Raw genomic sequence first — 14,301 nt, 5'->3', positions numbered from 1 at the left:
TCTCCCTAACATTTAAATGCAGTTAATGCATTTTATCAAACAATTGTGCTCAAGTGGGCAGCATATTTGGTAGCGCTGGAAAAGATCATAGTCATAAAATTATTTTCGCATTTCTTATCCAGCTGTGACTTACCCAAACGGGATGCAGGTTGAATAAATCAACTACGAACTCATTTTTTGCCCAGATCTTATGTGCTTTACCATGCTTTCACTGTTCTGTGCTTTTACTGTGGGAAACTAAGGGTTGTAGCTGTTGGTAGGTCGTGTGAGTATTGCAGCTAGTTGGCGCCAGGAGTTTTTTTTTTTTTTGTTGTCTTTACGAACAACTCAAGTGTTGTTCCCCTTTTCCCTGGCTTCTTGTAGCTTGTCATTACCCAGAGCAGCACTGGCGTCAATGTCATTTTCATTCCTGTGTCTCTTTGTCTGTGCTGAACCTTGCTTTTCAATTAACTTCCGAACTAACTTTAGAGGGTGGTAATCACAGGTTTCGATGCAAAGGGCGAGGCAATGAAGCTAAAAGAAGACACTTCTTTATTTAAAGCGTCCATGTGGCTGCTTGGGTTTTGCTCAGTGCTGTACATTCTGGAAGCTTTAATGGCAGGTTAGTGGTAGCCAAGAGCAAGTAATTCTTCTCCGGTTCCCCACACAGAGCCTCTGAAGTGCATGACTCAGAGTGGCACACTAATTCACAGTGACAGGCTAATCATGTTGGGTTAACCACTGAGCAATGGAGAAACCTCCTTGAACTTTGTGCTTATCTTACCTAGCCAATGTCTCTGTTGCTGTATCTGGTCATTGCTTACCAGGCCTTGTTCAGCTGCTTCTGAAAAGACTCCTAAAAGCTGATGGAAGTGAGACCCATATTGCATAGCAGTTTGATCAATTCCTGGTTTTTACTATGGGTTTAAAAAGACACATCTGAGCTTGTTACTCATACACTTAGCTTGTATTAAAACCTGGAATGGGTGAAACTGCTATGCAACAGGAGTCCTATTTCCATCCTTGTGATATTGTAAGTGAGGTGATTTTAAAATATATATATCTAGGGGGTGTGAAATTGTGATTTCTGACCCCTTTTCAACTGCAAGTTAATACATCTCTATACAAAATCACAGCTACAGCAGTGACAAATATAGCCACTTCAGCTCTTCAGAGCCTGGTTCAGTAGCATGCCCAGTGGTTAAAAAGAGTCATGAGTCAATAACATAGATAAGTGATGAAAAAGACCCTCTTTATTATGTCCAGTCGACAATGTTACTTATTGTACAATAACTGTTCTTTCATTGATATAAATTGATCTGTCCAGTTGACCCTCTGCCTTCAGGTAACAGAGTAGCAAAACTGTTTTTCTTTATGTAATGCTGCGAAAAATAAAAGTTTATTGGTACCAGATATTTCTATCCCTGTCCCTTAGGGCACACACTGTGTGTGTCTGTATGTGTGCATGTGTGTCTATCTGTGTGTGTTTAACCTGTGACTCCAGTCTCTGGAAGCACCTTGTCATTATCAAACCAGTTGTTGTTTTTTTAAAACTAAATAACTGTCATAGTTTCCAAGCCACCCGTCTCTCATTAAAGCCGTAAAAGACTTGAAAATAAAAGCTTGTACAATAAAATGCTCTCTGAGGCCAGAATTCCAGTGGAATTGCTAGCTAGAGCTAACCTTGATAGAGAGGTATGCATGTTCACACATGGAAGACAGAACTCCGGCTCTCTTTGTCTGTCTGTCTGGGAGAGTTCCCAGGTCTCCTGCTGGGGGATAAAACTTGGTAAGGACATTCTTCAGCACATGTTATTGAGCGCCTCAGAATCTGGGGGTGTACAATTGAACCTGTCTAAATCTCTGTCATTTCTACATGTTCACTCTGAGGCTGTAGGTGACAGTGCTGTACCTATTCAGGACTACCTATTCTAACTGTGTGTTCACACAGGGAGGTTTCGTGTTACTAAACCCCTTGTTCGAGCTCGTTATGCTAGCAGACGTGTAGCGACGGGAAGTGGCTGCAGTTTAATGATTTTAAATTGTCATCTGAGCCAGGGGTGCAGGTGTATAATAAAAGATCTCTTTCATTTGACTGTGCTGTGTTATTGCTCTGCTAAAAGCAGAGCTGCTCGCTCATTTAACTGAGATTCACCATATGGTTTCTGCGGCACACAATTCCCCCCTGGAAACCAAGCAGAAGGTAAAACTTAGAAGAAAATAACCAGGAGGGATGAGGGAGGAGGGGGGGATTCATTCTGTAATGATTAATCCCACCACATGTGACCCTTATAAAAGTTTCTCATAGTAAAAGCACAGCAAAGGGTAATAAAGCACAGCGAAAGCATGGTAACGCACATAGGGGTATGGTAAAGCATATTAAAAAACATGACAAACCATGGTAAACTGTGGTAAATGCTTAAGTATAACTGTGGAAAATCACGGCAGAAAACTGCAAAAATGCAGTGGTTTTAATACGTGAGGGGGGCAGTCTGATGAGTCAGATGAACAGGCCTCCATTCACTGCTGGAGGAGAGCTGAGATCTGAGCCCCATTCTGGAATCTGTTCCTACAGCAGGTCACTTTTTATTCCTTTAATATAGTTGGACGGATTATGTTTCTAAAGGTCAATTAGTATTTGAAAATGTTGGATGAAGGCAGTTTACATGCGATTCTTGAAGATCTGTGAACCTGTAAAAAGCAGGTGCAGGGCTGAGTTGAACTTCAGAGGCATTTTCGAATATTTCTGAACATGCAGGGTTTCTTGCTTTGTCGGCTCTAGCTTCATAATGTACCAGAAGCTACAGTAGATTGTGAGACCTGAACTAATCGCAGGGCTCAATGTCTAGCTCTCAAACACTTTTGGGGTCCACAAGACCCCCTTTCGACGCGGTTATGAGAAGTTTATATTTCTTAAAACATGCACTATGTTTAATCCCTTATAAAAGTTTACCATAGTATTTTTGCAGTTTTACCATGCTTTTCCCATAGCTATAATATGCATTTATCATAGCTTACCCTGCCAGGTTTATTAGTATTCTTTAACATACCTTGCAATTTTATACAATGCTTACCTGTGCTTTCACTGTGCTTGTATTACACCCTGCTATGCTTTTGCAATGAGAAACTCTTGTAAGTGTGAAAGGCCATTAATCAAGAACATTCCATTGAGTGTTTTCCCCAGCAGCAGCGGCCAGTGATCTCATTAGCTCGTTAGCGTTTGTCTGAAATTAGCCTGTGTTTAAAAGTAGGGAGAGCTGAGGAACCAGGGGCTGATTGGGTTATTCAGCTTCACTAAGTCAGTAAATGAAATAGTTGTTTTGCATAATAGCGTTAATTCATTTTTCTGTAGTCCAAAGGAGGAACCCATGCTGTGCTTATGTGACAGTTGAGCTCAGATCCCCCGCAAAAATCAGGAAAAAGACATGAGCAAAAGGCTAAAGTTCATTTTGTAATACAAACCCTCTGCTTATTACCACCATGTTAAAAATGTCCTGCACAAAGTAAAACTAGAGTCAATGGGAACAAGCTCCTGATCAGTGCAGTCTAACTTCTCTATAACAAACCCCAGGAGACCTGGAGACATCAGAGTGTTCACAGTAGGGTTTGGGAATTTGCTGTATCACAGTAATAATAATTTGAACATCAATATATAGTACTTTTATGAAGATTACTTTGATCAACATTTAAAGGGAAAATGGTAAGGTTGCTTGGTCGCAGTTTGTGTGAAGATGGCGGGCAGGCAACGATTGCATACATCATGCATGATTCACACCACAATAGGTTATCTTTAAATTAGCCTGATCTTTGAATAAAACAACCATGGTGTGTTTTCACTGAGGGAATAACACATTCATACTGGAGAGTTCAGTGTCAGTCAGTACTGAGACAGTTGTGCCTGAGTTGATCATGTTAAATGATGGTTCTAACGACTCATTTCCATTGAAGAAATCTTGCTGTTGGGATGGTTAAAAACGGGGTTGCGTTATAACAAGGGTTATACTTTGGTTATTACCTAACTGAATCAATACTGTTGTATGTTACACTAAGCTGTTCCAAAACCAGCACACTATGTGTGTTAGTGATTGTGTGTCTGCCTTTGTTTGTGTGTGTTTGTGCATCTGTGTCTGTGTGTGGGTGTGTGTGTGTGTGTGTGTGTGTGTGTGTGTGTGTGTGTGTGTGTGTGTGTGTGGGCGTATCTGTGTGTGTGTCTGTGTGGGTACAGTATGTGTGTGTGTGTGTGTGTGTGTGTGTGTGTGTGTGTGTGTGTGTGTGTTTCATTGTCTCTGTGTGTGTGGTGTGTGAGTACAGTATTTGTGTGTGTGTGTGTGTGTGTGTGTGTGTGTGTGTGTGTGTACAGTACAGTATGTGTGTGTGTGGTGTGTGTGAGTACAGTGTGTGTGAGTGCAGTACAGTACAGTATGTGTGTGTGTGTACAGTACAGTATGTGTGTGTGTGTGTACAGTGTGTGTATAGTACAGTACAGTACAGTACATGCTGTATTCCTGGTCCTGCTGGTTTAGTATTGTGTTGGACCTACTACATCAGCAATACACCTATTCTCAGTTTCTTTCTAAAACACACACATCTTCGCCCCACTATCACCAGATGCTGCGCAGCAGTTTTAGTGCTGGGGTACCAGTTCTGTGCGCACCCTTTCTCTCTATTTCAGAGAGCTTTCTAAGTCTTTAAGCACTTTATGTTGTTTTCAGCAACATCTGCTGTTTACAGCCCCCCCCCCCCCCCCCCCCCCCCTCCCCGCCACCCACATTGACAAGCCTGCCTGCCTGCGCTGAGAACTCACCCCTGGGCTTTGTTAGACTCGCAGAGCTGAGGTAAACAGATGCGGCAACCCTGCTGACATCCACACACATGGAGCATGAGCGTACAGAGGAGCATCTCTTATAGCACGAGAGTGCTGTTTATTGCTGCTGCCAGATTATACAAAATCAGAAAAACTAAACCTAGTCTCCTCTGTGCAAAGAGATTGCATATGCTGGACTAGTCTGTGTGTGTGTGTGTGTGTGTGTGTGTGTGTGTGTGTGTGTGTGTGTGTGTGTGTGTGTCTGTGTTTGTCTGTGTGTGTTTCTGTGTGAGTACAGTATTGGTGTGTGTTTTTCTGTGTGTGTCGTGTGTCTGTCTCTGTGTTTCACAGTGTGTTTCTGTGTGAGTACAGTATTGGTGTGTGTTTTTCTGTGTGTGTCGTGTGTCTGTCTCTGTGTTTCACAGTGTGTTTCTGTGTGAGTACAGTATTGGTGTGTGTTTTTCTGTGTGTGTCGTGTGTCTGTCTCTGTGATTCAGTGGGTGTGTATAGTATGTGTATGTATGTATGAGTACAGTATAGTGTTTCAGTGCGTTTCCTTGCTTGCCCAGGTGTGCTGGTGGATTGACTGGCCACGGGGCTGGCTGTATGACACGTGTAGAAAGCTCTGGTTTCTGTTGGGAGTGCCTGGGTTCAGATGGGACAGACGATTCGAGTGGTGTCTGTTCCGATCAGCGAAATGCTACAACAGGGAGGCGACTGATCATTTTATTTTAAAAGTCCTGTTGAAATAAAATAAATATTTTTCAAGGGAGACCTGGTTAAGAAAGTGGCACATCATATAAAAAACAGAAATTCAAATGAACACAATGATACAAACAAGTTAATGAAATTTAGGAGCTCCAGCCAAAAGAAAAGCACGTCTCAGCTACATAGATATCAGCGTTGCATTTGATCTCCTTTAAAAGGATCAAGACAGAAGTTTCAGATCATCCTGTATGTTGTAATGTTGTAGATGTAATTAGTAATTTATTAAGATAATTTGGGGTTTTGCCAAAGAGAGCCTTGTAAACCTTCTTAGGGTTGGAGTTTAACCCCAGTCTCCTCTATCTCTTCTCCCTTCTCGCAACCCTCTCCATTCTCTCCTCTCCCCTTCCCCCTCTCTCCCTTCTCTCCTCTCCCCCAACCCCAATCTTCCGCTCCCCCTCCCCTCTCTGCACTCTCCCCCTCTCTGCCCTCTCTCCTCCCCCTTCTCCCCTCCCCCTTCTCTCCTCCTCTCCCTCTTCCCTCTCCTCACCCCCTCACCCTCTCTCTCCTCGCTTCTCCCCTCTCCTCCTCCCCTTTCCCCTCCCCCTCCCTCTCCACCCCTCCTCCCCTTCAGGCCCCGGTGATTACAGCGATGTGCTCCCGGACTCGTTCCCCTCGGCTCCCGCGGAGCCCCTCCCCTCGTTCCAGCAGGAGCCGGACGACGCCTACATCGTGAAGAACAATCCTGTGGAATTGCATTGCAGGGCCACGCCCGCTGCACAGATCTACTTCAAATGCAACGGGGACTGGGTCAACCAGAATGACCACGTGACCAGAGAGAGCCTGGACCAGATCACAGGTAACCAACACAGCTCCTAGCCCTCACTCACTGAGAGACACAGCAACACAGCTCCCAGCCCTCACTCACTGATAGACACAGCAACACAGCCCCCAGCCCTCACTCACTGAGAGAGACACAGCAACACAGCCCCCAGCCCCCACTCACTGAGAGAGACACAGCAACACAGCCCCCAGCCCTCACTCACTGAGAGACACAGCAACACAGCCCCCAGCCCTCACTCACTGAGAGACACAGCAACACAGCCCCCAGCCCTCACTCACTGAGAGACACAGCAACACAGCCCCCAGCCCTCACTCACTGAGAGAGACACAGCAACACAGCCCCCAGCCCTCACTCACTGAGAGAGGCACAGCAACACAGCCCCCAGCCCTCACTCACTGAGAGAGACAGCAACACAGCCCCCAGCCCTCACTCACTGAGAGGGACAGCAACACAGCCCCCAGCCCTCACTCACTGAGAGACACAGCAACACAGCCCCCAGCCCCCACTCACTGAGAGGGACAGCAACACAGCTCCCAGGCCTCACTCACTGAGAGGGACAGCAACACAGCTCCCAGGCCTCACTCACTGAGAGGGACAGCAACACAGCTCCCAGCCCTCACTCACTGAGAGACACAGCAACACAGCCCCCAGCCCTCACTCACTGAGAGGGACAGCAACACAGCTCCCAGCCCTCACTCACTGAGAGACACAGCAACACAGCTCCCAGCCCTCACTCACTGAGAGACACAGCAACACAGCCCCCAGCCCTCACTCACTGAGAGGGACAGCAACACAGCCCCCAGCCCTCACTCACTGAGAGACACAGCAACACAGCCCCCAGCCCTCACTCACTGAGAGACACAGCAACACAGCCCCCAGCCCTCACTCACTGAGAGAGACACAGCAACACAGCCCCCAGCCCCCACTCACTGAGAGGGACAGCAACACAGCTCCCAGGCCTCACTCACTGAGAGGGACAGCAACACAGCTCCCAGGCCTCACTCTAGCACACATATCTGTTTACACTTTTCTTATGTTCAGGGTGATTAGAAAATAAGTTTACCACATTACACACCTTATCATTGATGTAGTAAATGTACTGCTTTCTCATCACCCTGAACACAAAGAATATACTAGACTGCAGTGATTTAAGTTGGATAAACAACCTTTTCAAGTAGAATGCTGTCAATAAAAAAACAATTCTAATAATGTGTTTCTTTCTGTGTGTCTGTGTCTCTCTGTGTCTGTGTGTGTGCCTCTGTGTCTATCTGTGCCTGTGTCTCTGTGCCTGTGTCTCTCTGTGTCTCCCTGTCTCCATGTCTCTCTTCCCCAGGGCTGGTGGTTCGAGAGGTGGATATCGAGGTCTCTCGCACTCAGGTAGAGGAGCTCTTTGGACTGGATGATTTCTGGTGCCAGTGCGTGGCCTGGAGCTCTGCTGGGACTACAAAGAGCAGGAGGGCTTACGTCCGCATCGCATGTACGTCTCCCTGTCTGCCTGTCTGTCTGTCTGTCTGTAGGGTATGCTTGTCTCTGTTTGTCTGTCTGTGTGTCTGTCTGTATGATATGCCTGTCTCTGTCTGTCTGTCTGTCTGTCTGTCTGTCTGTCTGTCTGTATGATATGCCTGTCTCTGTCTATCTGTCTCCCTGTCTGCATGTCTGTCTCTCTGTCTGTAGGGTATGCCTGTCTCTGTCTGTCTGTAGGATATGTCTGTCTGTCTGTCTGTCTGTCTGTCTGTAAGATATGCTTGTCTCTGTCTGTCTTTCTATCTTTCATTCATCTCTGTAAGTCTCTCAGTCTGTATCTTAGACCCTCATCAAGAGCAGCAGTTTATGTCCTCGTTATCTGTCTGTCTTTCTTTCAGTCTGTCTGTCTGTCTGTCTGACGCTAAAGCGACAACTCTAAAATAGTTGTGCTTTGAGCAGCCTAATGAAAACTGCTGGGAAACTGCGTATACATTTCCCATTCAACTAGTTGCTTCAGCAGTTACCAGAAAAAAAAAAAAAACTCCTGTGTTCTCTTAGTTTAAAATGTATCCACTGTTCAATGATGATGCAATATGATAGTAAAGATGCTAACATTTGAACAGTACACCCCGTCTCCTTGCATTGATTCCACATTATTCATCTCTTCCCCTGTCTACATAACAAAACCTCTATCTTGAAAAGCCTTTATCCAGATGTGATGAAACCTGGCTAGGGCATTCTTTAGCTCAAGTTATTGAGAGTGTCCCAGAGTGTGGAGTACCCTCGCCATCTGGTACTCTGTCGATCTTTTAATTCACTGATTTCTCGGTGGCATTGGATATGCACATTTACATTAATCCATCAGTCAGTCAGTCCATCTCTGCCAGTTTGGATGTGCATTTGTGTCACTCCTGGGCATTTATCTATCTATTGATCCAGCAATTAAATAACTGAGTATCTCGGTTTATCCACCTGTCTGTCCAGCAGCCAGTGAGACAGACAGTGGCAGATAGTTAAAGTGGTTTTGTAGATTGACAGATCTCTCCCTTTCTCTCTCTCTCTCTCTCTCCTCCTGAATGTGTTTGTCACCCCCTGTAGACTTGTGTAAGAACTGCATCGAAGGATAGATGGAAAGATAGATGTCTTATGTTGTTCTCTCTCTCACTCTCTCACCTTATCCGTGTCTCGTTGTGTCTCTGTCACTGTCCCAGATGTATACACTGTAAATCATGTAAAATTTTCCTGCACTACTGAACTGTGAGCAGTACAGGTAAACAGGGATAGACTGATCTGTCTCACTCTCTCGCCCTTTCTCCGTCTGGCTGTGTGTCTCTGCTGCCCCCTGCAGACCTGCGGAAGAACTTCGATCAGGAGCCGCTGGGGAAGGAGGTCCCGCTGGAGCACGAGGTGTTATTACAGTGCCGGCCACCAGAGGGCATCCCAGGGGCTGAGGTGAACACACAATGCACCCCACACTCACCCTGCCTGTACCATACACCTGCACTCCTACACACCACACTCACACACACACTGTAAACTCTGTATCATGCACCCCACACCACAGTCCCTGCTCCCCACACTCAGTTCTGGAAGCCTGTAGTAATGTCTTTGCATCTGTCTGTGTGTCCCCATGACCAGGTAGAGTGGTTGAAGAACGAGGAGCCCATTGACCCCACCAGAGACTCCAACTTCCTGATCACCATCGATCACAACCTCATCATCAAGCAGGCTCGGCTTTCTGACACGGCCAACTACACCTGCCTGGCCAGGAACATCGTGGCCAAGAGACGCAGCACCACCGCCACCGTCATTGTATACGGTACTCAGCCCCTCTGCCGGCCTGTCTCCGGTTGTGTGGTTCATCTGCCCACCTCGGCATGAACTGTACAACTTGTCATTCCAAGAAAGACGTCCTCTATCTCTTTGTGTCTATGAGACTAATCTCACTCTCTATCTCCTCTCCTCACCTCTCTTCTGCCAGTGCATATCCCACACTAACCTCTCTCCTCTCTAAGTGTGAACCCCGCACTAACCTCTCTCCTCTCTCAGTGTGTATCCCACACTAACCTGTCTCCTCTCTCAGTGTGAACCCACACATACCTCTCTCCTCTCTCTGTGTGAACCCACACATACCTCTCTCCTCCCTCAGTGTGAACCCACACTAACCTTTCAACTCTCTGTGTGTACCACACACTAACCTCTTTCCTCTCTCAGTGCGTATCCCACACTAACCTCTCTTCTCTCTCCTCTTTAAGTGTTAACCCACACTAACCTCTCTCCTCTCTCAGTGTGAACCCACACTAACCTCTCTCCTCTCTCGGTGTGTATCCCACACTAACCTCTCTCCTCTCTCAGTGTGAACCCACACTAACCTCTCTCCTCGCTCAGTATGAACCCACACTAACCTCTCTCCTGTCTCAGTATTAACCCACACTAACCTCTCTCCTCTCTCTCTTCTCTCACTATGAACCCACATAAACCTATCTCCTCTCTCCTCTCTTCTGTCAGTATGAACCCACACTAACCTCTCTCCTCTTCCCTCTTTCAGTCTGAACTCCACTCTAACCCCTCTCCTCTCTCTCTCCTGTTTCAGTATGAACTCCTCTAACCCCTCTCTTCTCTCCTCTCTCAGTGAACGGAGGCTGGTCCACGTGGACAGAGTGGTCCCCCTGTAATACTCGCTGTGGCCGTGGCTGGCAGAAGCGGACTCGGTCCTGTACCAACCCTGCACCCCTCAATGGAGGAGCCTTCTGTGAGGGGCAGCCCTACCAGAGAGTCACCTGCAACACACTGTGCCCAGGTGAGTACCACACAGCACAGCTGCACCACACTGTGCCCAGGTCAGTGCCATGCATAGCACAGCTGCACCACACTGTGCCCAGGTCAGTTCTCTCCGTTCTGACTGAGAGCTCTCAGCTGTCATTCTTGCGCGCAGCAACACAACACAGATGCTTACTGTTAAAATGTCTTGCCTTTAACCTAGTATTTACTCATCACAGGAGAGTAGAAATGAGTAAACTCTGTATCTCTTATATGAGAAGTGGGTAAAAGCTATATTTCCCAAATTAAAAGTTAATCTGCTTATACCCTCGACTACCACTGTGTGTTAATGCCTTGTGTCTGGGTGCTGTGTGTTTGTGTGTGTTAATGGTTTTATCTGATTGTTTATATAAGCGCTGGGTGACTCAGGGACTGTGTTGACCCCTCTGGCTTCTCTCGTCTCTCAGTGGACGGAGGCTGGACGGAATGGGCGAAGTGGTCTGCCTGCAGCACGGAGTGCACACACTGGCGCAGCCGCGACTGCCAGGCCCCGGCACCCGTGAATGGGGGGAAAGACTGCAGCGGCCTGCTGCTCCAATCGAAGAACTGTACCGACGGACTCTGTATGACCAGTGAGTACTGAGGGGAGAGAAGAGAGGGGAGAGAAGAGAGGGGAGAGGAGAGAGGGGAGAGAGGGACAGGGGGAGAGGAGAGAGGGGAGAGGAGAGAGGGGAGAGGCGGATAGGGGGAGAGGAGAGAGGGGAGAGGCGGATAGGGGGAGAGGAGAGAGGGGAGAGGAGAGAGGGGGAGAGGAGAGAGGGGAGAGAGGAGAGGAGAGAGGAGAGAGAGAGGAGAGAGAGAGGGGAGAGGAGAGAGAGAGAGAGGGAGAGGGGGAGAGGAGAGGGGAGAGGGAGAGGGGGAGAGGAGAGAGGAGAGAGAGAGAGGAGAGGAGGATAGGGGGAGAGGAGAGAGGGGAGAGGCGGACAGGGGGAGAGGAGAGAGGGGAGAGGCGGATAGGGGGAGAGGAGAGAGGGGAGAGGCGAGAGAGAGGGGGAGAGGAGAGAGAGGGAGAGGAGGAGAGGGGGAGAGGAGAGAGGGGAGAGGCGGATAGGGGAAGAAGGGGAGAGAAGCCAAGGACATCCTACAATGCTAATCGTTATGCTGCTTGTAGCCAGTTAAGATTAGAAAGAACAAGAATATGAGCAACTCAAGCAAAATTTATGATTAAATGTGTTGGACGTTATGGAGGAGCTACTCACGGCATTACAAGATCTGCTCAAGAGAAGAAACAGATGCAAACTGTTCATTCAAATTTATTAAAGTTGCTGTTTGGCTAATTAACCACATTTTTGCTGCTGGTTGGTATTTTTATATATATATATATATATATATAAATATGAGTTATTAGACCCCCAAAATGGGTGTGTACCCACACAGTGACATTTATTTTTATTTGTAACCATTATTATTATATTATTATTATTTATTATTATATTTATTATTATTATTATTATTTATTATTATTATTATTATTTTAAAAATTACAGTTCATCCCATGTTTTCTTTTCTCTATTTATTTATTTATTTCTTCTTTTTTTTCAAACAGATAAAAAGCTTTTTGTTGAGCATAAAATCCATCGTAAGTTTTTGTTTTGTCATTTTTGTTTGACTCATTTTGTGATTGTTTTTAACTTCCTCGCCACTAACCTCACCCTCTTTTAGACCAGACACCCTCACGGTTCAGTGTCGCTCTCTCCTTCCCTCTCTCTACCTCTCTCTCTTTCCTGCTTTCTCTCCCCCCGCCCTTCTCTATCCCACCCTCTCCCTCTCTCTCCCAACCCTCTCTCCTTGACCCACCCTCTTACCTGCATATCCCTATCTCTCTTGCTATCCCCCTTTCTCTCCACCCTCACTTCTCTATATTAATTTCTCTTCCCCACCCTTCGCTCTCTCTGAACTGTATGGGGTTTATAATTATTTCTACGTGTTTACCTCCAATATAAACTGTATTCTCTACAGGAATCTGTGCAGCACCTTGCACTAAATTGTGTGGCTAGTGCACAGTAAGTGTGTATCTCTGTTGTTTGAATGGGACTCCCTTATCCTCTCTCTCTCTCTCTCTCAGCTCTGGAGGTGACGGGTGATGTAGCGCTGTATGCCGGCCTGGTGGTGGCGCTGTTTATTTTCCTGGTGATCATGACGGCGGTGGGCATGGTGATCTACCGGCGGACATGCAGTGACTTCAACACCGACATCACTGATTCATCGGCCGCCCTGACCGGAGGCTTTCACCCCATCAACTACAAACCTCCCCGACACGGTGAGAACCTACCAGACTCAGAGCTCCTCACAGGGACTGCCCAAGGGAGATCCACTCCCTTCACCCAGTCCTCCTCATCCACACAGCTTGCATCACCCAGACTCAGAGCTCCTCACAGGGACTGCCCAAGCGAGATCCACTCCCTTCACCCAGTCCTCCTCATCCACACAGCTTGCATCACCCAGACTCAGAGCTCCTCACAGGGACTGCCCAAGCGAGATCCACTCCCTTCACCCAGTCCTCCTCATCCACACAGCTTGCATCACCCAGACTCAGAGCTCCTCACAGGGACTGCCCAAGGGAGATCCACTCCCTTCACCCAGTCCTCCTCATCCACACAGCTTGCATCACCCAGACTCAGAGCTCCTCACAGGGACTGCCCAAGCGAGATCCACTCCCTTCACCCAGTCCTCCTCATCCACACAGCTTGCATCACCCAGACTCAGAGCTCCTCACAGGGACTGCCCAAGCGAGATCCACTCCCTTCACCCATTCCTCCTCATCCACACAGCTTGCATCTCCCAGACTCAGAGCTCCTCACAGGGACTGCCCAAGCGAGATCCACTCCCTTCACCCAGTCCTCCTCATCCACACAGCTTGCATCACCCAGACTCAGAGCTCCTCACAGGGACTGCCCAAGCGAGATCCACTCCCTTCACCCAGTCCTCCTCATCCACACAGCTTGCATCACCCAGACTCAGAGCTCCTCACAGGGACTGCCCAAGCGAGATCCACTCCCTTCACCCAGTCCTCCTCATCCACACAGCTTGCATCACCCAGACTCAGAGCTCCTCACAGGGACTGCCCAAGCGAGATCCACTCCCTTCACCCATTCCTCCTCATCCACACAGCTTGCATCACCCAGACTCAGAGCTCCTCACAGGGACTGCCCAAGGGAGATCCACTCCCTTCACCCAGTCCTCCTCATCCACACAGCTTGCATCACCCAGACTCAGAGCTCCTCACAGGGACTGCCCAAGCGAGATCCACTCCCTTCACCCAGCCCTCCTCATCCACACAGCTTGCATCACCCAGACTCAGAGCTCCTCACAGGGACTGCCCAAGCGAGATCCACTCCCTTCACCCATTCCTCCTCATCCACACAGCTTGCATCACCCAGACTCAGAGCTCCTCACAGGGACTGCCCAAGGGAGATCCACTCCCTTCACCCATTCCTCCTCATCCACACAGCTTGCATCACCCAGACTCAGAGCTCCTCACAGGGACTGCCCAAGCGAGATCCACTCCCTTCACCCATTCCTCCTCATCCACACAGCTTGCATCACCCAGACTCAGAGCTCCTCACAGGGACTGCACAGACGAGATCCGAAATTCACCCAGACCTCCTCATCCACACAGCTTGCATCACCCAGACTCAGAGCGCCTCACAGGGACTGCTTGAATAGATCCACTCCCTTCACCCAG

The 14,301-nt window shown here is 47.9% G+C and overlaps 1 protein-coding gene across 3 annotated transcripts in view; it reads left to right on the top strand.

Moving 5' to 3' along the window:
- Nucleotides 1-14,301, top strand: part of LOC121321832 (netrin receptor UNC5B-b-like) — a 56,715-nt gene that overhangs the window by 35,618 nt on the left and 6,796 nt on the right. For 2 of the 3 annotated variants that reach the window (XM_041261087.1, XM_041261085.1), the window contains exons 2-9: nucleotides 6,123-6,347; nucleotides 7,666-7,809; nucleotides 9,145-9,248; nucleotides 9,435-9,615; nucleotides 10,429-10,596; nucleotides 11,024-11,188; nucleotides 12,163-12,195; nucleotides 12,682-12,876. In XM_041261087.1, coding sequence (XP_041117021.1) covers nucleotides 6,123-6,347; nucleotides 7,666-7,809; nucleotides 9,145-9,248; nucleotides 9,435-9,615; nucleotides 10,429-10,596; nucleotides 11,024-11,188; nucleotides 12,163-12,195; nucleotides 12,682-12,876 — 1,215 coding nt within the window. The remainder of the gene's footprint in view (nucleotides 1-6,122; nucleotides 6,348-7,665; nucleotides 7,810-9,144; nucleotides 9,249-9,434; nucleotides 9,616-10,428; nucleotides 10,597-11,023; nucleotides 11,189-12,162; nucleotides 12,196-12,681; nucleotides 12,877-14,301) is intronic. The other variant, XM_041261086.1, reaches the window with a different exon arrangement.

The sequence above is a fragment of the Polyodon spathula genome, chromosome 10, assembly GCF_017654505.1.
Source record: "Polyodon spathula isolate WHYD16114869_AA chromosome 10, ASM1765450v1, whole genome shotgun sequence".
Taxonomy (NCBI): Eukaryota; Metazoa; Chordata; class Actinopteri; order Acipenseriformes; family Polyodontidae; genus Polyodon; species Polyodon spathula.
The sequence above is the reverse complement of the archived record's forward strand: the minus strand, read 5'-3'. Positions and strand labels throughout refer to the sequence as shown.